General features: G+C 46.1%; 1 protein-coding gene and 2 long non-coding RNA genes across 4 annotated transcripts in view; 2 read left to right on the top strand and 1 right to left on the bottom strand.

Moving 5' to 3' along the window:
• Adcy9 (adenylate cyclase 9) overlaps positions 1–9,709 on the bottom strand; it is a 101,271-nt gene extending 91,562 nt beyond the window's left edge. The window contains exons 1-2 of one of the 2 annotated variants that reach the window (XM_048332936.1): positions 9,061–9,709; positions 7,134–8,870 (exon numbers count right to left, since the gene is read on the bottom strand). In XM_048332936.1, coding sequence (XP_048188893.1) covers positions 7,134–8,826 — 1,693 coding nt within the window. In that variant the 5' untranslated portion in view covers positions 8,827–8,870; positions 9,061–9,709. The remainder of the gene's footprint in view (positions 1–7,133; positions 8,871–9,060) is intronic. The other variant, XM_048332937.1, reaches the window with a different exon arrangement.
• Positions 5,245–6,758, top strand: LOC125340978. Its single transcript, XR_007208849.1, has 3 exons — positions 5,245–5,564; positions 6,578–6,579; positions 6,657–6,758. It is a non-coding gene; the product is annotated as an uncharacterized LOC125340978 (long non-coding RNA).
• A 223-nt stretch (positions 9,710–9,932) lies between the features above and the next one.
• On the top strand, positions 9,933–23,511 carry LOC125340977. The gene is made up of 3 exons (XR_007208848.1): positions 9,933–10,321; positions 12,258–12,318; positions 23,376–23,511. It is a non-coding gene; the product is annotated as an uncharacterized LOC125340977 (long non-coding RNA).
• Positions 23,512–23,898: the final 387 nt, after the last annotated feature.

The following is a 23,898-nucleotide window of genomic DNA, read 5'->3' as shown; positions in this document are numbered from 1 at the left end:
CCTGAATAGCCCAGCCAAGATCTCCAGAGTAGCAAAACTGAGGACTTTCCCATAATTCCTTAATTATCCAGGGTCATATCACTGAAAGTACCCCCAAAAGTCTGGGGAATTGAAGCAGCCCGAGAACAATATTACCCCAGCTCCCCAGGGTTTTCAATAAAGAAGCTGCCAAAATCAGCAGCTCCAGTTTAACCAGGGCAAGCTATCAGTGTTTCAGATTTTTGGATACTTGCCCTTTTTTGAGAAACAGACACAATCACAGTCCCTGGTGGGTTCTGGGTTTCAGTATCACATTATACAAGATGTGCACCAAACAAAGCGTAGGAAACAAGCAACACACTTGAGCGCAGAACAAACTGTGACTCGCCCACAGATGGAGAGTTGGTTCTTAGTGACCAAATGGCTGCTGCAACCATGCTAACAAGTGAGTGGCTCACTTGAAGTGCCACATCTGATTCTTCCCAACAAACCCAGCCACTGGAAACTTCAAATATATCAGAAAAGCAAATACCTAATGGCTAAATTATACTGCCAAAGGGCAAGGGCTCCTTTTGTTGTTGATGATGGTGGTAGTGGTGGTTGTGGGGCTTCAACTCAGGGCCCGGGCACTCTCCCTGAGCTCTTTCTGCTCAAGGTTAGTACTCTACCACTTTGAACCACAGCTCCACTTCTGGTTTTCTGGTATTTAATTGGAGATAAGAGTCTCGTAGATTTTCCTGCCCCTGCTGGCTTTCAACCAGTATCCTCAGATCTCAGCCTCCTGAGTAGCTAGGATTACAGGTGTGAGCCATTGACACCCAGCTCCATTTTTTTTTTTTTTTTTTTAGCGCTTGAACTCTGGGCCTGAGCACTGTCCCTGGCTTCTTTTTGCTCAAGGCTAGCACTCTATCACTTGAGCCACAGCTCCACTTCTGGCTTTTTCTACATATGTGGTGCTGAGGAATAAACCCAGGGCTTCATGTATAGGAGGCAAGCACTCTACCACTATGACACATTCCCAGCCCCCTCCTCCCATTTTTTTTTTTTTAACAAAAACAAAGTTGATGTTCTCACAAAGCATATTTGAAGATTGGCTAAGAAACTAGAGTGACTTGCTGCTTCTACAATAAATGTGAAATGTCTGTTACAATGTCAGTTTGTTCCATATTCAGGACAATGTGTCCCTAAATGGTACATACAAAGTCTTTAATCTTTTTTTTTTTCAGTCCTGGGGCTTGAAATTAGGGCCTAGGCACCATCCCTGAGCTCTTTTGCTCAGAGCTGGTGTTATACCACTTTAAGCCACAGTGCTACTTCCTATTTTCTGGTGGTTAATTGGAGATAAGAGCCTCCTTACTTTCCTGCCTGGTTTGGCTTTGATGATCCTCAATTCTTAGCCTCCTGATTAGCTAAGATTACAGGTGTAAGCCACCAGGGGCCTGGCTAAGTCTTTTATTTTTTTCTCCCACAGCTTAGGATCTCTCAAAGTGAAGTTCCTGGAGCTCTAAGGATCCCTGGGACATTTGCAGGACATTTTTGAGGTCAAATCTATTTCCAAAAGAACACTGAGACCTTGTTTGCCTCTTTCAGTGTTACTACTTACAACAACAATAAAACCGCTAAAACCTGAATGCCAGTCAAGGCAGGGGAGCAAACTGTCCTAGGTGTCGCTGAGCTCTTGACCACACATGCTTGCTGAAAGAAAGCAGATTCACTGAAGAACATCCTTGATTAAACAGTAAAAATTAATGAGTGTGTTAAATCTCAGCCTTGAATATGCGCCCTTTTAATTGCTTGTGGGATAAAATGCAAAACATTACTAAGCCCTTGTGTCATATGCCAAGGTCCCGTGGCAGGACGGAAAAGCAGAAAGCTGCTTCTCTGTAACTGACCTACAGACCAACTATGGACTAGCGTTCTGGAAGATTAGTCCTGAAAAATGAGAAGTAAGCCTGTCACTTAGATGGAAACAAGGGACAATATTTGCTGCTGATGATAAAAATTCAAGCTTCCAAGTGAAAACTAAAATCTTGGAAAACTATTATCCCCTGTGAAGTCAGCATTGGCCCAATATTTAAAGACTTATCTGATGTCAGCACTTGAATCATCTGTATCACCCAAGAAACCAGTTATTTTCCCCATGACCAAGGTATGATGTTATAGAACCACACCTAGGGAGAATAATTCAAAAATCTCAGCATGGGGGTGGGGGAGAATGCCGGTCAACACAGAAATTCCGAGAGGAGAAGAACTGTCAGCTAGCAACAGGTTGGCAGTTGGTACCACAGGATCAACTGTAACGGGTTACATACTTCTGTGGGGGGGTCAAGTCATCCATGCTGTCAGAGGAAACAAGGAGAGCATCTGAGCACGTGATGGCATCTGGTTATGGCTGTTAGCTATCAGATGACAGGCTCATGCCCATGAGGCAAAAGGGAGCCTAGACGTCTAGCATGGGATAGACTGGTACTAGCAAAGGATAAAACGCAGAGTACCTTGACAGTTTCAGAGGGGCTAGATAGAAACTCTTTTTTTCTAAGTGCTACCTGTTATAAAAGTGTATTCTCCATCACTGAGTTGGCCAAAGGGTAACAATCTGTCCAAACACCCATCAGAAGATCTCTCCCCCAGGGGCTCCATAAACCTAAACTTTGGCTGCAATCTTTAGGGAAAATGTTAATCTTATTTTATCTTTCCTCTAACAAGGTAATGGCTATCAGACATCTCTTTAGAAAGATGTAATCTTTTAGTATAGACCTGGAAGCACTGAGCAGCCGCCGCTCTATCTTCCAAACATCTACATGGGGAGAAGATGACTGGGGATGTTTCCTAACGAACAGTTTCACTTTCTGTCCCTGTGTTTCTACATCTGTGACAGGAAAAACCAACAGCTCTGGATAATATTGCTCATCCTTTTGGCCAAGGACTATACAGCACAATGGAACAGACCAAAACTATCAGGCTTCCAACCTTTCAAAATAGGCCCTTTCATCATCCTCATCATCATCATCATCATCATCATCATCATCATCATCATCGTTATTATTATTTAGTTGCACTAAGAGTTTACAATTCTATGGCAGGTTATGAGTACAACGAATGTCATCCCTTTCCCCTTTCTCCTTATAATCGCCTCTCACTTTGTGGATTATTTCTGAAATCCTAACACTATGCTAAAAATTCCTTCAACCTTCTCTCTCAGTGGCTGCCCATCCTACCTAATATATATCCCTTAGAATTTAACATAAAATTATTTCTCCTCTATTGGAACTCAATAACAAATTTGCTATTCTGGGGCTGGGAATATGGCCTTGTGGCAAGAGTGCTTGCCTCATATACATGAAGCCCTAGCTTCAATTCCTCAGCACCACATATATAGAAAAGGCCAGAAGTGGCGCTGTGGCTCAAGTTGGCAGAGTGCTAGCCTTGAGCAAAAAGAAGCCAGGGATAGTGCTTAGGCCCTGAATTCTGGCCAGGATTGGCAAAAAAAAAAAAAAAAGAAAAGAAAAAAACAAATATGCTATTCTGAAGGCAGGAACATTGTCTTGTGCACTGCTGTATGCTTAGAATCTGCACCTATACCTATCACAGAACAGTTTGTGGAATGGTGAACAAGCCAGCAGTTCTGGGACTATTTCACCTTTGCAACTGGATTCTGTGTTCCCTGTTCATATTACCACAGACAAATCAACAGCATCTCAACCTTCTCCACTCCAGACCATTTCCAGAGCAATTACAGCAACTTAAAAAGGGCATATCACATTCAAACCGTCATCTTCCCCCAACTATAACTACGGAAGTCTAGCTTGGAGTCCCATCAAGTCATAATACTGCTCATACCTGCTCCATGATGTCCACTGTCACTGCAATGACCTTCACTCAGGCCATCCCTTCCTACCTGTGATTTTCTCAAACAGCTCTTGAATCTCCAATCTCACACTCTTGTAGGCCATGTCCTTTGTTGCTGAAAGGGTGAGCTTTCTTTATCAACTCTTTTTTTTTTTTGCCATTCCTGGAGCTTGAACTCTGGGCCTGAACACTGTCCCTGAACTTCTTTTGCTCAAGGCTAGCACTCTACCACTTGAGTCACAGTGCCACTTCTAGATTTTTCTGCTTATGTAGTATTGAGGAATCGAACCCAGGGCTTCATACATGCTAAGCAAGCACTCTACCACTAAGCCACATTCCCAGCCCAAGGCTGAGCTTTCCTTAAAATGACAGAGCAGATCACTGAGTCTTAATTAAGGCCCACCAGTGGCTCCCCTTTACCTACAGGATCAAGTCCAAACTCCACTCTAACCACTGGCTTCTTTGTCCTGATGAACTGGGTACATTGCCCAACTCCACTGGAAACACAATTTTGAGCCTCTGCCCATCCTATCCACCCTGCACTCACTGCTCTTCTTCTACCCACCTGCAGGGGCACAGCTTAATCTCAGGATCGGCTTCAGTATGTACTGATAAGTAACTAATGTATTCTACATACACACACACACACACACACACACACACACACACACAAACACACACGGCAACAACGATACTCATGAGTTGGCCTGGGTCAAGAACTGTCAGGTCTGTCAGGTCGGGTCTGTCTTCACATCCACAGTGCCTAGCCAGCCTGTAGAGTGGGGAGCAGTAAGGATTTTAGGAAGCATGTGCAGAAATAACAAAACACTGTTCTTCGGCAAAGCCAGATTAATTTAGCAGAAGCAGCTTCCTCCTTCTACAATCCTCTGCTCATCCTACTAATGTTCAAGTCTATAGACTTCTCTCCTGGATACTTTCTAATCCTGTCATCAGGAAAGGGAATAAGAGGTAAATGCCCAACACCCAACACACAGAGAACATGCCTGCCACAAGAACAAAGCTGGGAGGCTATTATAAACCTTACGTACATAATAAGCCTGATGATGTGTGGAGAGGTCTGTCTTCTGCATACTATTCTATCATCTCTTCTTATCAGTCTGTACATCAGGACAGTTTCAAAAGGGTCAGGAAGTTGTGTAGACATATTTTGTTACTGGAGTCTTGTCCACAAAGTTTTCAAAATAAGCTGAAGAAAGCAAAAAAATCACAGTCTCCAGGAAACAGCTAATGGAGCATTAAAAAAAAAAGGTTCAGCTGAGCCTTCTATATTTTCCTCCTTCCATGAAGTATTCTTTCTTTGAAAGTACACAATGTATACAATTTAAAGAAAATATCAATTTACCAAATATACACTATTTGAAGTAAAAGTAAAATCAGTAAGCCTCTGCAGAATTTTTTGCAAGAGGTATCTTTGAGAACTTTGATTTATAAATTGGCATTTTAAATTACAAAAAAAAACCCAACTAATAAAAGTGAATACTGCCAAAGGTTAGTGATTTCCAAGTACACTGAATAATTGTGCCTGCTTTTATTTTTGTAATACAAGTAACACATCATGTGAAGTACAACTTACACAATTGCTGCCATTGTCCTTTGACCCAGCATATCTGATTATTAGATAGAATGCAGGACAGTCCAGAGCTGCCATCTAGAATCTGCCCCCATAATCCTGGACAGCAAAGCCTGCACTTCTTGGGTCCTAAAGATGCCAAAATGTCAAGGAGGGATTACATACACATCCATGGACTGAAACCTTTGGATTCAAGAGCAGGCATCACCTTCCTAATGGGAAAGACACTTGTCACAGCAATCTTTCAAAGTGTCCTTTTTGACCTCTTTAATTCAACACTTAAAGTCGAGAACTCTCAGATGAAAATAGTTTTGCTACCATATCCATAAATTGTCCAATGACTAACTAACCAACTATAATAAGTAAAAAACCAGGAAGGTTAAGTACCCTTGTCATACAGCAAATAAATAAATGACGTGGGAAGCTCAGATCACAAACTAAAGAAAGAAAATGCCCGTTAAGCATACAGTATTAGCATGAGGCCGACAACCAGCATAAACCTTAACTCAGCCACAAGCTGCCTCTCACTTCTCCCAATTCTGAGTTAAACCATTTCTTGTCCTTTGGAGGATTCCCTCTCCTGGGGCTTTTAACTGTAATTATGCAGCTGGTGAACACCACAAAATACAATATGGCTTTACAAATAATGTTGGTTTTTAAAAAAAATCAACACTATTTTCATTGTATACTTCTAAAATAAATGTTCCCTCAATCCAGAAGATCCTAGTAAAACCTAAGAACTGTTTAAAAGAGCAGGGGGAGTAGGCAGAGGAGGGAGGGCAGAAATGTAGCAGATTACTCAGAATCCTTGTTTGTGATCCCACTTATTTATACACCACTTTCCAGACCTCAAGAATTTGTCCTATATAAAAATAAAACAAGCAACCCAGTAAAACCATCAAGAACAGCAATAAGGCGCTTAAGTCCAAGGACAAGGGGGCAGATACAAATCTACCAGGATAAGAGAGGAAAACATAAGAACTCCTTGGGAGCCTTTCTCACTTTCAAATTACTTAGTGGCTTGTGAAGTTCAGTCTTCTAAAATGCTGGGATTCATATGGTAAAACAAATACTATGATAAGAAAGTTTCATTAAATGAAAATTGAAAACACAAACTTTTTTTTTAAGTAACCTAGACAAAAGGCATTATTCACTGAGAAGTATATAATTCCATCTAATTCTTGAGTCCTGCAAGGCAGAGCCAACTTCCTATCTATTTTGTTGATAGCAAAGGGAGGCCCAGAAAGGAAAAAAAAAGTTTTAAATAGAGAAATGGTGGCATGAGACTAAAGGGTGGCCAGATTGAAAAAAAAATGCAAAAGCAGTATCCTAAAAGTGCTAAGAAGTTCCAATTGCTAAAGTGCTCCAATGCCCTTGCAGTTATAGGACATGCCCCTGCCTCCTTCCCTGCCCAAATTTCAGAAAGGTCATTAGCCAAGGGGTAGTGTGCAAATTTTCAAAGTTCTCCTTCCTTCTAAAGGCCTCATCTCTCAGCACACGGTGCCAGGGCCCCTGTCTGCAGCCTGTGGAGGTCTTTAATCTGTGACTCACTAAAGGAAAAGGCACACTGATCCTAAGAGTCTCCCATAGTCAGGAATCCTGAGGAAGCCGAGCTGTTTCCAAACACTGAAGATATGCTGGGGAGAAATTGTTTTTAGTTTAATCCTAACAAGATAAAGGGATGGGAGATGACAAGGCAAAGAAAGACACATACCTTTCAACTGGTCAGCAACCACACTCTGGCCAAGGCGTTCAATCACTTTACCATCTTCCATTTCGTACCGGTCATCTAAGTATTTTGCAGTGGCCTCAGATATGTGGACTTTGCCAGCCACCCCCAGCTGCTCCATGAGATTAGCCAAGTTCACATCGTTGGACCACACATCAAATTTAAACCTCCTCATGCCCAAGATGCCACACAGGACAGTCCCCGTGTGAACCCCAACACGCATGTTCACCATTTCTTTCTTCTCCTGGCAGAACTGCTCAATGGCTTTTATCATGCCTAAGCCCATTTCAATGCAGCAGTAGGCATGGTCCACCCGGGGCTCTGGACATCCTGCCACACAGTAGTAACAGTCTCCCAGGGTGCTGATTTTTTCACACTTGGTTTCCTCACACAGCCGGTCAAAGCGACCAAATAGGTCATTGAGGAGACCCACCAGGGCATGAGCAGACTTGTTGGCACTCATCTTGGTGAAGCCCACGATATCTGCAAATAAAATACTGACTTCTTCGATCTGCTGCATCTTAAAGGGCCGGAATGCTATAGGAGCTTTCTGTATGGAGGATTTTTTCTTCCTGTTCTTGGGGCTGGAAGTGGCATGTCTCTTGACAGAATTTTCACTCTCCTCATCCCCCTGTCTCATTAAGTCATCAGCTATGATTCTAGGCATCACAGAGTGAATCATCCTCTCTTTGAGGGCTTTTTCTACTTCCAGGTCTTTTCCATGCATGATGGACTGTCCTACCTTGAGGAAGGTGCTTCTGGACCTCACCTGAGACATGACAAAGAGGTGGATCCCAATGGCGTGAATGCAGACATGGAGCAGGGCCCTGCTCAGCAGCTCCCAGGGCAGGGCTCCAGCTCCTGTCGAAGGGAAGCAGTTTTCATCTCGGAAATGATAACCAAAGGTCTCAAAAAGGACAGAGTAGACCACCCCCAAAAACAAGCTCAAGTACAAAGGCAAGTGCATGACGGTGTAGAGCAAAAAAAGCACTTCAATGCACATGGAAAAGCTCCCCACTTGAGATAAGCAAGTGTCTGTGGGCTTGGCTGCAGGAGTATGATTGGAGCTGTCAACACGTCCGGAGAGAGGCGTCAAATCCTGAAACTGCGCAGCCAGGGTGAGGGCGCACACCAGCAGGGTGAGAGCCAGGGAGGTCCACGCATAGTGCCGGGCGTACAGCTTGGTGAAGGTAAACATAAAAAAGCCCACGCACACCACCAGGAAGCACAGCGCGGGGACAACCATGACAATCAGTTTAGACCTCATGTGGACAGCAAAATAGATGCTCCAGAGAAGGCAGGCGAAGCCCACGTAGAAGAGCGCGTACCGGAAGCGGCGCTGGGTTTGCGGGAAGCAACGCTCCAGGCAGGCCTCTTCCAGGTTCACCGAGTCGAATTTGGGGTCCCACCACCGGCTGGAAGCCCTCTCGAACAGCTGGGGCAGCTTCTTCTGCCTGCGCAGGCGGCCGCCGCCTCCCATGCGCCGGGGAAGCCCCCCGGAGTCCCCGGAGCTGCTACAGCTGGAGGAGATGCTGTACTTGCAGTGCTTGGGGTGGATGTTGGAGGACAGCTGCTTGGGGTTGATCTTGACCCTCACGCTGTTGCTGTCTCCGCTCGAGTCGCAGCTCACCTCGGTGCTGTGGTGATGCAGCAGCTGCTGGTGGGGCGGGGAAGCCATGTTGCCAAGCTCTCGGAACCTTTCCCAGCCGGGGTGAGGGGTACCTGCGGGCAAAACAACCAGTGAGAGCCGCCTGGCTTAACCAAACGCGGACCCGGGCGTGCGTGCCCCGAGTGCGGGCTCCGGCGGGCGACTCCGGGAGGCACCACATGCTCACAAACACCGCAGGCACCAGCCGGCGAAAGCCCCTGCGGCGCCACTTCCCAAGGCGAGGGAGGACGGCCCGGGACGTACCTGGTGCTCCCGGGGGTCCCGGCTCCGTCGCCCGCCAGGGGCCTCCACGCCGCGCGCCTCCAACTGCGGCTCGAGAGGGAAGTTCAGCCCTTGAGCGCTCCCGGCCCCGCGAGCGGCCCTGGCGAAAACAACTCCGCCGGCGGCAGCGGCGAGCAGCGCTTCATCCTGCTGCGGCGGCGCCCGGTGCGTCAAACACGCGCGGCCCGGACCCCGCGGCGCCGCCGAGCACCCGCGGGCGCCCCTGGGCGCCGGCGGCCGCCCCCACGCTCCGGGCCAGCCCTGCCCCGGGCGGGGGGTGAGCCCCGGCCCGCGAGTCTGGGGCGCCCCCGGGCGCGCCGACGCCCCCGTCCGAGCGACCGCTCTAGCGGGGCCTGCTGCTCGCGAGCCGAGCGCTCCGCGGCCCCGCTCGGGGTCCAAAGACAAACCCCCCCGCCCTCGCCCAAATCGAACCGCGGGGCCGGGCGCGGGACGCCGCGCGGGCCCTTCCGCGCGGGCGGCGGTGCGGGCTGCAGTACAGCCGGGCTCCCGAGACGCGGGCCGGGACGCCCCCCTCGCCCGCTCGCCGCGCCCACGCCCCGGGGGCCCTGCCCGAGCTAGAGATGCCGCTGCGGCCGCGCCCGCCGGCAGCCCTCACGCGGCCGCTGCCTCATGTCGGAAGAGCCGCCGCCGCCGCCTCCCCCTCCCGCTGTCACTGACACGCGCGCCCCCGCGCCCCCTCGCCCCGCCGCAGCGCGCACGCGCGACCCGTGCACGCCGCCGCCGCCTGTGCGCGCGCGCGCGATCCGCGCGCCACCCCACCTCGGAGCGCGCTCCGGACTCCAGGCTGCGGCGGGGCAGGCGCGCGCTCGACTCCGCCCTCTGCCGCCGGCCGTTCCGCGCCTGAGCGTCCAGCTTGCCGCAGCGCTGCCCGGCCTCAGACCGCTGCCCCGAGACCACCTGCCCCCCGACCCTCACCTTCCCCCCCGCCCCCACCAGGCTCCTAGGTCCCCATAGGAAAGTTGTACCGTTTGAGAAATCACCGTTCGGACACATCTAAGTTTTCAACTACTAGAATTGCCCCAAAAGAGGGCAAGTAGTGCCTTCCTCCGGTGTCGCTGGGTTCTTCTCCCTGAACCTGCTGGCTGGGCGACCACCAGGCCACGTCCTGCCTCTGGTGGCCTGGAAAACAGGATGCCCTGGAGTTTGCTTTCTGGTTTCTAGAAGCCTCTCCCCCTCCTGGCAAACAACGTTTTCCCCCCCTTTTCACAAGGAAAGCCTTCAAGTGAGTTTCAGCCCGATGAAGTGTCTACACTGGCCAAGGGAAAAACTGCCTGACGCGTGCTAACCCCTCTCCCTACACAACACTGCACCTCCGGCCAGGCAGCTGGGGTCTCTCCCTCTTCCTATCTCCCAGGCCCGTCCTGGGGCCCACACTAGTTCTTGCTGTGGAATTGGAAAATACAAAGTAGAGTGTGGGAGCACAAGGTGGATGAACCTTGATAAACATGCTAAGTGAAAGTAACCAAATAGAAAGGCCGCAGAAGATTTAGTGCATTTGCAATCTCCGGAACTGGCAAATCTCTAGAGACAGAGCACAGATTGGTGGATGACAGAAGTTGGGAGAAGATTGGGGGTTTGGGGTTTCTTTGGGGGGTGTTGTGGCTTCCAGGGTTGGTACTGTGAGCTTAGATACCATTCTCATCCTTGAGTCTCTCTCTCTCTCTCTCTCTCTCCTCTCTTCTTTTTTTTTTGGGGGGGGGGCCTTGGACTCAGGGCCTGAGCACTGTCCCTGGCTTCTTCGCGCTCAAGTACCACTCTGCCACCTGAGCCACAGCGCCCCTTCTGGCCGTTTTCCATATATGTGGTGCTGGGGAATCGAACCGAGAGCTTCATGTGTAGGAGGCAAGCACTCTTGCCACTAGAACATATTCCCAGCCCCCCTCCCCCTCCCCCTTCCCCTCCCCCTCCTCCTCCTCCTCCTTCTCCTCCTCCCTCTCTCTCTCTCTTTCTTTCTGAAGTTTCTAGGCTGTATCCCACTGTGTTGGGCCCTTTCTGGGCCCTTTCAGTCATATTCTTTCTGGGAACTTTTCTTGAATTGTTTCTTTGATTTTTCCACTCTGTTTTCTGAAAACTCCCTTTTATTTGGACTGCACTTCCTCGGCTGTTCCCCTTGAGGTCTTGTCTCTACTTTCCATCCCTCTTTCTTATTCCTCTCTTTTAACTTTTTGCTTAGTGATCTGGGAGGTTTCCTCAACTTTCCCTTTTATTGAGATTTCTCTTTCCACCTTTTTTTTTCCTTTTCAGGAAGATTGCACAACAGTAATTCTGCTATCATGTCTTCACATTCAAGAAATTTTCTGCCTTCTATATTTGTTTGTGTGTGCTAGTACCAAGGCTTGAATTCAGGGCCTTGCCTTCTTATTCAACTTGCTTGTTCTCAGCCCTCTATCACTTGAGTGTCAAGAGGACTAACCATTCCAGGCCAGCCTAATTTATATTGTGAGACTCCATCTTGAAAATTAAAAAATAAAATAAAACAAAAATACCATTGCAGTAATGAGGAGGGGGTCATTTGAGTGAGACCAGCCTTCCACATAAGATATATTTCCAAATGATGTTCTTGACTTCCTGCCAGCTCTTGTTATTCACTGATGGAGGCCATTGGTTCTAAAAGTTGTACTGCTCTGGGTAGCCATAAGCTCACAATCCAAAAGCAGTGATATATTTGGAGCTGTATCCATACTCTCTTAGCCACAGCCCTGAGACAGCCAGCTTGCTTGGGAAGAAGAACCAAAAGGTCTCTATGCCTTGTTTTTGGTCTGGGTCCATTTCTGTCACAACAGTGGTAGGTATGGGTCTTATTTACGAATCTGTAGTATTGCTGAGAGACATACATCTGGGGAATGAATTACTGTGCACCCGTGCTACAAACTCACACCCCTACTTCAGTGATCTGCAGTGGTTGGAGAGATGAAGTCTGTCTTCACAATATGAAATGCTTCCCAGAGAAGAGTCAAGCAGGAGGTATGAGTCAAATAGCTTTACAGTTTCACCTGTGCCAGTGCTTCTCTATCCTGTATGAAGAGGATTCCAGAGCACATGACACATCCATGTTCCAATGTACAGAATCAATCCATATGCCAAATACAGGTTGTACAGTGTTGTCTGTCATCTTTCTCCAAGAGCACCATTTGAAGCCTTTGTCCTTCATCACACAGAACACATGTCTTCCCATTTGGAGGGAATGTAAAGGCCACTGCAACTGAAAATGGAACTGAGGTAAGCTAAATTGGGAACATTAAGGCATGGGAACCCAGAGCCAGGAGCTAATAATAAGCACTGTATTAATAGGTAACTTGAAGTCTCTCACTCCTCATTGGCTACAGTGGATGGCCATGCTCTTAACCTTGCATTAATGATTTGTCCAGACCTCTGGATAAGCACATCCTGAGTAAATATCTCAAGAAAAACATCTTGCAAAACTCATCCTTGGACAAAGAGGAGACCTTGTTAAAAGAAAATAAATATCTACTAATGATGGGCCTTTCTGCCCTATATAAACATCTTCTAAAAGAAAATACCTGGCAGATTCTCAAACATATAACCTATGTCAATTAAAGAGACTTGATCTCTGGGAACCTCAAATTTATCAGTTCTAAGAACAAAAGATGCAATTAGAAGAGGACTGTCACTGCAAATGATTAACGTGTCAGATGTTGAAAATGAAGGAACATGTGCAGAGATAAGGGCCTATAGACTCCTAGACTCACTAGCCTTGAAATCATGCCTTCTATGAAGGGCTGGGTACCCCATTTATAGCTCTTTAACCAAGAATCTTCAGGGTCAGGAACGGCCTGAACGGTCACAGAAATGGCCCCCAAGAAAAGCTGCCATGTGAAGCTTTCATCCACATTCCTGGGACTAAGAAGTGGATCTTTCGTCTGCATTCTCTTAGCAGTTTGGATCTGCTCCTGTAACTTACATGAGGCAATTTAACTTAGGTGCCCTAAGCAGCTGGAAGGTAGTGAGTGACCCCATCACATTTCTCCCACCTGAGGGCATAATCCCCAGCCTACACACCTACAGCTGCTCAGGGCATCAGGCTTGTTCCACAGAGGGTCTGAGAGGCGCTGCGCTGGCTTGGGGGCAGCTTGGAAGATATTGCTTCTCCAGACCCCATATCTATGTGTTATTAATTCCTTAGGGTTGTGGTAACAAATTACCCACAAATTGGATGGCTCATAATAAGAGAAGTTCTGGAGCCAAAAGTCCCAAGTAAGTAAGCTCTAAAGAGCCCTCCTCCCTCTGGATAAGCACCTCTTCCACAGGCTCTATAAGAGCATACTCCCCTGCCTCCTCCAGCTGCTGGATATTCCCAATGTTCCCGGACTTGGAGGCTCCATTTCTGCCTCTGAATGCAGCCTCCTTTCAGGACATCCAAGATCCCTCTGCTTCACTCTTAAGAGGACACCAGTTGCTCTCTGCTTCTGTTACCCTTGGGTGAGCAGCTCTGCCCTCACCTCCAGGATATCTGCCTTACCTCAGGTCCATAGTAATGGAGCCAACCTACCATAGACAGATGCCTCGGAAACTGCAGCCAGAGGGACAGAATGTGAGCTTGTGGCCTTAAAGGGAGGGAGGGGGGAGAAAGAGATATCAAGAAATGCAGCAAGGAGCAAGGGCAGGAGCAAGCCGAGTCCACCTGCAAACACTAGATTGCACTACTTTATGAAAAAGAGGGTCAAGGTTACTGTCCCAGGGTTCATGTTTTGTTGGAGATGATGGGGGAAAGAGCAGGGAGGCTGCCCAGCAGAGACCAGAAATACTCCAGAAACAATGATAGCCAGAGGGACATAAGATGCAGAAGGACTGGAGACTCCAACAGGTCGACCAGGCCTGGGAAGAACCACAGCTCATTCTCTACTGGGGACAAAGAGAAAAGGTTTAAGGACTCCTTTATTCCCAGGGTGTCCCTTATGTGCCCTACCCCACAATGGTCCTTTACCATCAACCATGAGCCCTGGGACACCACCTCCATGGGCAGCATTTGGACAATTACAATGAATGGTGACATGCATGCCATAGCTACAATATAATTGAAAATTATCAAGAGGTCCATTATACTCTGGATGTTTCCCTGCCCAATGCTGCCTCTTCCCTTCTTTATCTGCCAGAGTGGTTCCCCTAATAAAGGTTTACCTAATAGGTGGGGGGAAGATACCTGTCATTTGATATCAGGCCCACCTAGGGAATCTTATCTTGAGAACCTTGGGTTAATTCTATTCACAAATATTCATTTTTCCTAATAAGGTCATATTCACAGGTGCCAGAGGTTAGAAGTTGGACATACCAGCCAGATTTTTAAGTGTGCAGTGTCATTTCATTCATCAGGACAGACTTCGGGCAGGCAGGCAGGCAGGCAGCAGGAAGGCTGGGACCAAGGCTGGGGAACAGGGTCAGTGATGGAGTTGTGCTTGCTCTCAGGACAGCGGATAGTGTAATACAGGACTAGGTAGGGCTGAAATCAGTGGTTCCTGAGTTTCAAGGGGCTGGGGAAAGTGAGCTAATCTGAAGGGCTCAGGCCAGTGTTGCTAGGACAGGTCTTAAATCACATTCCTAGGTTACTTAAGTTTCCCAGAGAAGGCAGACGTTGTATTAATGGCCTCTGCTGCCGCCAGGCCACAGTGCCCTCCTAGAGCTAACCTCATTTGACTCCTCAAACCAGAGCTGGGCTTCCTCCCAATTTGTTATCAGCTGAGGCTGGGAGGACTCAGGAGCCTGTGGTCACAGTGCTCAGCTAGAGACAGGCAGGCAGGGCCAGGCTGCTGGGATGGGGACATGGCAGAGAGAAGTCAGGCATATCTGATTGTGTAAAATTCTGGGCTGTCTTCATATTTAACAAACCTACTATCTGCTCCCAACAAGTAGGAAATAACATGGCAAATGAGGAAAACTGTCTCAAAAATCTGCAACTTAAAATAGAGTCATGACTCAGAGGTTAGGGGGAGAGGCAGCAGGACCAGGCGCAGCTAAAGCTGTGGGTACTCCATGGCACTGGCCTCCGATCCCAGCTCCTCAGCTTGCTAGCCCAACCTTGGGCTAGTTACTCAACCTCTCTCAACATTAACCCACTTGATCCTTTGTAAACTAAGGATCAGAATAGAGCTTACATCATAAGGTTGTTACAGGATTAACCCCAATGATCCAAAGAGCACTTTACATGGTACCTGGTGTGAAGTAAATAGTCAACTAATACCAGCTACTCAGAGGCAGCCATTGAAGGGAAACGTGGAAGGAGAGTGTGACATGTCAATGTAGGCAGACATGGGGCCCAGTTTTTTGGCCAAAGACCAGTCTAGATGCTGCTGGTAGAGTATATTTTAGAAGTGATTAACACTTAAATCAACAGGTCATCCTCAACAACATGGGTGGGCCCAGCCAATCAGTTTGTGACCTTCAAAGACTGCTTTCCTGAGGAAGAAGAGATTGTACCTCCAGACACAGATTTCAGACTCAAGACCACACCAACTCTGCACTGAGGCTGGGGTCTGTGCTGCCCCATCAATTTAGGCTTTGCCAGAGAGAGGATAGGGGTGATAGATGGAAGGATGTTGGTTTATCTGTCTATCTATACTTCTAGTTCTGTTTCTTTGGGTAACTCTAATGCCACAAGATCAGTAGCCAGAAGTCACAAGGGCAAACACCTCAGGGAGAGGTCCAGGAGTGTGGGCTGGGCTGTGGAGGACAAAAAGGCCACCAGAGCCACAGTGCAGAGCACAAGAAGTATCAGGAAATTACACAGGCCAGGTTGAACTGTTGAGAAGAAGCTCGGTGGTAAAGTGGAAGTTTCTGGAAGATTCCTGAGACAGTGTGTCCTTGTAGAAGAGATGCTACCTAAGTTGTTCCTGCTTCCGGAGGAAAAGCAGGACAGTCACAGAAGCATGCTTCAGATGAAGACGTCATGCACAAGTGCAGAAGCAGGCCATAGCCCTGCCTCACAGCATTACAGCTCACTCACGAGGCAGACACACCTGAGAAGGCAGGGATGGCCCCCAGGAGGAGCCAGGGCCTTGGAGGTTCATGTCTGGAATCTGGGTGTGGCTACCCTACACAGAGATCTGGAATGTGCTATGCTGCAAAGTGAATTCCTGGTGTGTTCTTTGAGACTTAGGTGATTCTGGGGGATAGGCTGCCATGAGAGAGCAGTAGTCAGAGACAGGAGGTTCTGCTGGTGAGCAGGGGGATCTGGCTTTACCCAAGAGCTCTGCTCCCAGCCTGATGCCAAGTGGAACCAACCTACCTACTTTCCTTCCTTTCTTCCTTTCTTCCTCCCTTCCTACCTACTTTCCTCCTTCCCTCCCTCCCTAACTTCCTTCTTCCTCCTCTCCCTTCTTCCCTCCCTCCCTCATTTCCTCCTTCTATTCTTCCCTCTCTCCTTTCCCTCTCCTTCCTCCTCTCCCCATTCTTTCTGTTGCTGAGTTTAGGTACATATCCCAGGCTGGGCTTGAGTCTGGGATCCCCCTGCCTGTGCCTTCTGAGTAGCTAGGTTCACAGGCTTGTGCCACGATGCTTAGCCCTCTCTAATGGCTGGATGCCATCATGTCATGGATCTGCATCCCTCCTTTCTTCCACCTCTATAAACACCAAGGTAGAACATGGACGGGAGGTATCTACCAGATGCTTTACAACAGCAGGGCCCACATTCTATCTCCAACAGCATAGAGGTCTGACTAGACCAAAAAACAAAAAACAAAACAAAACCCAATGCTCCAAACAACTAAAAGGGGGGGGGGCGGAATATTGTGGCACAAATAAATGTAACATGAAAAACTTACCATTTTAACTATTTTCAAGTGTACAGGTCAGCAGCATTTAGTATACTCACACTGTGCACTCACCGTCTTCCCCAGGCTGCAGCTCCGTCCCCACGGAGCACTAACTCTCATGCCCCAGAGCTCTTCCCAGCCCTGACCACCACACTTCCACTCCCCACAGAGACACATATAACCATTCTAGAAGCTTTACACAAGTGAAGGGTGGCAGTGTTTGTGCTCTTATATCTGGATTATTTCACATAGCATAATATTTTCAGTGTATCTGCGTGGCAGCATGTGTCCGAATTCCATTCCTTTTTTGGTTTGATGTTTTTTGTGGTAGAGTTTTACTCTGTCCTCTAGACTGGGCTCAAACTCCTGAACTCAAGTGATCCTCTCACTTCTGCCTTTCTAGTGCTGGGATTACAGGTATGCACCACTGTGCCTGTCAGAATTTCATGCCTTGTTAAGGCCACATAATATTCCGTTGTTTCTCCATTCCCTCATATTTGGCATGTCCCCACCTTTTTTTTTTTTTTTTTTTTTGGCCAGTCCTGGGCCTTGGACTCAGGGCCTAAGCACTGTCCCTGGCTTCTTCCCGCTCAAGGCTAGCACTCTGCCACTTGAGCCACAGTGCCGCTTCTGGCCGTTTTCTGTATATGTGGTGCTGGGGAATCGAACCTAGGGCCTCGGGTATACCGAGGCAGGCACTCTTGCCACTAGGCTATATCCCCAGCCCCCCCACCTTTTGACTATGTAAAAAATGCTGCTGATGAACATGAATGGACAAATAAACTTCCTTTTTTATTACATAATTTTGTGGGGGTACTAAGGTCTTCACACTCACTAGGCTGGTGTTGTACTACTAAGTCATGCCTCCAGCCAACATAAATTTTTATTAGCTGTGCTAAAGGGTTTCATTGTGTTATTTCCATACATGTACATAATGTACTTTGATGGAATTCAACAAATAGATTTTTTTTTTGCCAGTCCTGGGCCTTGAACTCAGGGCCTGAGCACAGTCCCTGGCTTCTTTGTGCTCAAGGCTAGCACTCTGCCACTAGAGCCACAGTGTCACTTCTGGCCATTTTCTATATATGTGGTGCTGAGGAATCGAACCCAGGGCTTCATGTATACAAGGCAAGCACTCTTGCCACTAGGCCATATTCCCAGCCCAATACATTATTTTTATATTAGCATGCATTAGTTATGCAAACAGGGAAGGGTTGTAACATTTCCAACCATTCATAAAAGTATCCACATAAACCTCACCCTGACTATCACTGTCCTTTATTCCCTCCCCTTAAAACAATGTCAACAGGTTTCATTGTTCTGTTTTCTTCTTCTTTTTAAAATTTCTTTGTTGGTCATGGGCCTTGAACTCAGGACCTGGAGGCTGTTCCTGAGCTCATCAGCTCAAGGCTAGTGCTCTTCCACCTTAAGTCACAGTGCCACGTCCAGTTTTCTGGTGGGTAACTGGAGGTAAGAGTCTCACAGACTTTCCTGCCTGGGCTGGCTTTGAACCGCAATCCTCAGATCTCAGCCTCCTGAGTAGCTAGGATTACAGGTATGAGCCACCGATGACCGGCTTCATGCTTCTAACGTATTCTTCCTCATTCAGCCCCTTTGTTAGCCCAACTACTTCCTAACTGATACACACATACACACACACACACACACACATACATACACACACCAGAATGTGAGAAAATAATTCCAAATGTTGGCTTTGTCTTGACAGTTCTGGTGATTTTTTCCCCCTAGAAATGTGTTCATCTTTTCTGAATATGAAAGGCTACTGATACAAGGTTTTTCATATTTCTTTATGATCTCGGCTACATTTATGTCCCTGTACACATTCAGATTGACCTAACCACAGCCATCTTGAGTCATCAGTGCCAAGGTTGCCCCAAAGAAATTCTGGCCTGTTTCCCTGCATAGTTTCTCAATATACTACAGATAAACAAAACCACCAGAGTGGTATGTAGCTGGGCGACCAGACCCTGCCACTGGCAGCACCAGGAATGTGCCTGAGATCTTTGCTATTAACTTAGGGGTACATTCTAGCTTGATAAAGTAATTTTTTTTCCTGACCATTTGTAATCACCCCCTTTTTCCTGACTCAAATTGTGAGGATCCACTGGTCTTGAAGTTACCAAGGCCATTACTTCTGTCAGTTGATCCATAATACCTTGCACTGTGTGCAATCTGAAATGTCTGGCCTTCTTGGTCTCACAGCAACTTGGCACTGGTTCACACACACTGGAGCCACACTATTCTGGAACAGTACCCTTTAAAAATTATATACATATATATGAGCATACACATATGCACACATACATGCATGCATACATACATACATACATACATACATACATACATACATAGGTCAACTGACTTTTTTTTGCCAGTCCTGGGGCTTGAACTCAGGGCCTGGGTACTGCTAACACTCTACCACTTGAGCCACAGTGCTACTTCCGGTTTTTTTCTGTGTATATGGTGCTGAGGAATCAAACCCAGGGCTTCACACATGCTAGGCAAGCACTCTACCACTAAGAAACTTTCACAGCCCCTATCTGACTTTTAAAATAACCATATTCATTCAAATTGAGTTCAGCTCTGGGCTAGAAAAAAAAATTAAAACCTCCTAATAACAGTAGCTTAACAAGGTCCATCTTTTGTTGTTGTTTTTTCCCCCTCTCTTTTACTGTTAAAATGTGCAGAAGAATCAGTTCAAGGATGCACAGGGTCAGAGAACCAAGTGCCTTGCTGAATTTTATTTTCCCAAGGAAGGAAAAGTCAGTGTCTAAGGTGCAAAGGTCATCCCTTTACCCAAGATAGCTGCTGGAGCTCAGGCCAGAATTCCAGGCAGAAAGAAGGAGGGAAGGAGAGGCAAGCGCTTTGTCTTTCTTTACCTCTGCAGAGAATTACACACATCACAGCTCGTCAGATGGTCATATCGACTTGCAAAAAAGTCAAGGAGTGTTGGCTTCTTGTGGTCCTCCCCTTCCTGCTCTGCTTGCTAATTTGTGCTTCTACAATTGTTATCAACTTAAGGCACAACATGGTCTTGCCGTGGGCAATTTCTTTCAAGAAAACCTTTTGTGTGCACACTAGGCAAATACTTTATAGATTAGATGCATCTTCTGTCCTTTAAACAAAATTGTTAATGAGAAAAGGTATTTTATATTTTCCCTTGCCAGGGTCTTAATTCTTATTGTTCACCCAAGTTTCCATCTAGAATTATTCTCTGATATTTCTTATAGAGTATATCTACAGGAAACAAATTCTCTTAGGTTGTTTTTTTTTTTTTTTGAAAGTTGGTTGTTGTTGTTGTTTTTTAAGTCCTCACTACAGAATCCTAAACTGATGCTTTTCATTTTCTATTAGCAGTTTAAAGATGTTCCAAGATTTCCTGGCTTGTATTATTTCTGACAATAAACTTTATTCCGTATGTAAAGAATCTTCTTTTCTTTTCTCTCTCTAAACTTTGTTCTGTATGTAAAAAAAAAAATCTTCTTTTCTCTCTGAAACTATTAAAGCCTTTACTTTGTCAGTGGTTTTCAGCAGTTGGCTCTGATGTTTGCTGTAACTTTTTTTTTTCATGTTTATTCTCTTTGGAGTTCTTTACGTGTCTTGGATCTGTGAGTCTAGAGTTTTCACCAAATTTGGAAATATTTTGGCAATTAATCTATTTAAACATATTTATTACCGAGCTTTGATCACAGACAATTACACTTGCACATTCTGTTTGGTATTATCTCAAGTCAGCAAGGTTCTGATATTTTGTTTTTTTCTGTTCTTTGGTCCATTTCGGTTACTGTTCATTACAGTGTCTATTACTGTTCACAAGCTCACTAATATGTTCTTCTGAAGTGTCTCACTCTGTTATTAATCATATCTGACAAAGGTTTCATTTTACTTGAGTCTTTTTTTAGCTCTAGACAGTTCATTTAGTTATTTTTTAGATATTTTCATTCTCTCCTAATATGTGGTTTATTTTACATATTATTCTTCAATAGATGTTTTATTTTATGTCACTACTGAACTCAGGACCTCCTGCTATCCCTTAGCTATTTCGCTCAAGGGTAGCACACTACCACTAGAGTCACACCTCCATGCCTGGCCTTTTCTAGTTAACTGGAGATAAGATTATCATGGGCTTTTCTGCCTGGGCTAGCTTTGAACCTTGGTCCTCAGATATCAGCCTTCAGAGCAGATAGGATTATAGGTGTGGGCCACTAATGCTTATTTTATTTATCTTGTGCTAATTGGATTTGAACTCAGCCTCATGTTTGCCAAGTAAGCACTCTACCTCCTTGAGCCACACCCCCATCTTAATAGGAGTTTTGAGGTCCTATCCTTTTGTTTTATTTTTTATATTTTTATTAGCATCAATTAATTGTGCAAGGGGTTTTGTTTGGACCTCTATATTTGCATACAATGTACTCTGATTAGACTGACACTCTTTATTTTCCTATTTCCCTCTTTCACATCACAAATCAATCTCAACAACTCTCCTTGTTCCATTTTCACACATAATGGAAATTACAGAAGAGAGTTAAAATATTCAGTCAAAATGTTCCTTACTAGAAATGTTTCTAAAGCAGTCTCATCTTCCTTCTCTTCCTCCTCCTTCCTTCTCTTCCTCCCTCCTTCTTTCTCCTTCCCTTTCTCCCCCTTCTCTCCCTCCCTCCCTCCTTCCTTCTCTCTCTCCCTCTCCTTCTCTCTATCTTTTTCACTCTCTTTCTGACATTGTTTTGATATGTATCCCAGCCTGGCTATAATCCTCCTCACAGTCCTCCTGCCTCAGTCTCCTAGAATTACAGTCGTGCAAATACTTGCCTTTAAAGTAAATAAATATAACAAAAGAAGTGTAAGATACTGAAATCAACAAAATATTATCAACCAAAAAATAGCTTTGTGGTTGTCAAAGCCAGGAGATCGCAGGGGGGGTGGGGGGAGGAGTAAGTAATGGGAAGACATTTCTAAATCACTAGAATTAAATCACTGTGACAGCTGTACACTAGTGTCAATGTACTAAAATCCACCAAATTAATCAAGTTATACATTGTAAAAGAGTTGATATAATGTTGGGGATATAGCTTAGAGGTAGAATACTTACCTACTAGCATAGCATGCAGAAGGTCTTGGTTTTGATCCCCAGAAAGGGAGGGGGGGAAGGAAAAGAGAATTTCACAGGATGTAGGATGTGAATTACATCTCAAAAGAAAAAGGAGAGAATATAAACAGAAAAAACAAAGCAAATAGAAAATGAGACTATGAATCAGAGGGTTTTTCAAACTGCCATATGAGTCCAATAAATTGAACTCCTCACCTACAGATACATCTGTGGAAATTTCCACTAACGATAACCTGGAAATGTTGCTAATATTGCCTCTTTGGCTGCAAGCCAGACATCTTCCCTCAGTGGTTATGCCAACATGGCTCATAAAGCACTAAAAAAAAGCCATTTCTGCTCCCATGTCTTGTGATAACCAAAGTAGAGAAAATACTCTACATCCTTCCATTCAATTCTCAGCATCCGTCCTCTTTGATTCCATATCTGAAATATCCAGGGTGACAAAGTCACAGCCCTGTGGATAATACCATGGCCTGTTGCCATAACTATAACTAAAGGACATGCTAAATAGCCACTGGGAAGTAAAAAAAAAAGTTAATTTTAAAATATAAATTTCCATCCAAAGATATATAGGGGCAGGGCACTGGTGGCTCACACCTGTAATCCTAGCTACTCAAGAGACTGAGGTCTGAGGATCACATTTCAAAGCCAGCCCAGGCAGGAAAGTCTGTGATACTCTTATCTCTAATTAACTACAAAAAGCCAGAAGTAGAGCTATGGCTCAAAGTGGCACAGTGCTAGCCCTAAGGACAAAAGCTCAGGGACAGTGCTCAGATCCTGAGTTCAAGACCCAGGACCAGAAAAAAAAAAAAGGATAGAAGATGGATAGATTGATTGATCGATTTGATGTAAAACAAATTGTACAATTCCTGGCTTATGTAGTATGTACTCAATAAATGATAGCTATTATAATTATTGGCCGAATTCAAAGGCCTTCCATGACTTTTTTTCCCCCTGGCCTGACACATGCTATGCAAGTACTCTACCACTTGAGCCATGTGCTTTTTGTATTTTCTTTTTTGTTTGTTTTTTATTTTTGCCAGTCCTGGGGCTTGGGACTCAAGGACTGAGCACTGTCCCTGGCTTCTTTTTGCTCAAGGCTAGCACTCTACCTCTTGAGGCACCGCGCTACTTCCAGGTTTTCTGTTTATGTGATGCTGAGGAATCAAACCCAGGGCTTCATGCATGCTAGGCAAGCACTCTATTGCTAAGCCACATTCCAAGCCCATATTTTCTTTTTTAAATAAGGTCTCATTAACTTTGCCCAGGCTGGCCTTGATCTCATGATCTTCCTACCTCTGTCTCCCAAGTAGCTGGGATTGTGTGTACCACCATGCTCAGCTTCCATTTATCTGAATTGACATTCTCTCTCCTCTCAGGCCCAATATTTTGCTCCCCCGCTGCTGCCCACAAGCCTCCCACTTGCCTGACAGTGACAGTGGCTGTGAGATCAAACTGACTTAAGCTGAGGCATCAATGGCTAGCAAGCCTCACAAGGCTCGGGCTAGTACCTCCCTTCTCTCCGCAAGGCTCAGGCCAGTACCTCCCTTCTCCTCTCCGCAAGGCTCGGGCTAGTACCTTCCTTTTCCTCTCCCAGCTGTCTACTTCAAGCAAGTCATTCCATGGCTCCTATCACACCTAAGTCATCCAATCTCCACACCACATAGATGTGAGAATGAACAGACATGACCTGGTTTCTTTCAGGAAGAAGAGAAAAAGGTCTACACTGAGACTGTGAGGTCTCCACTGCTGCAAAGCAAACTAAACCTCCCAAAGGACTGGACTTTTTACTGAGACTGAGGCCCAATAGGGCCAGTGAAAATTAGGCTTCCCAAGCAGCACAGCACACTCCCAATCACATCCTACACCCCGCCCAGATCCATGCTCCTGGGATCCACACAC

The sequence above is a fragment of the Perognathus longimembris genome, chromosome 23, assembly GCF_023159225.1.
Source record: "Perognathus longimembris pacificus isolate PPM17 chromosome 23, ASM2315922v1, whole genome shotgun sequence".
Taxonomy (NCBI): domain Eukaryota; kingdom Metazoa; phylum Chordata; class Mammalia; order Rodentia; family Heteromyidae; genus Perognathus; species Perognathus longimembris.
Note: the sequence above shows the minus strand (reverse complement) of the source record. Positions and strands in the feature narration are given on the sequence as shown.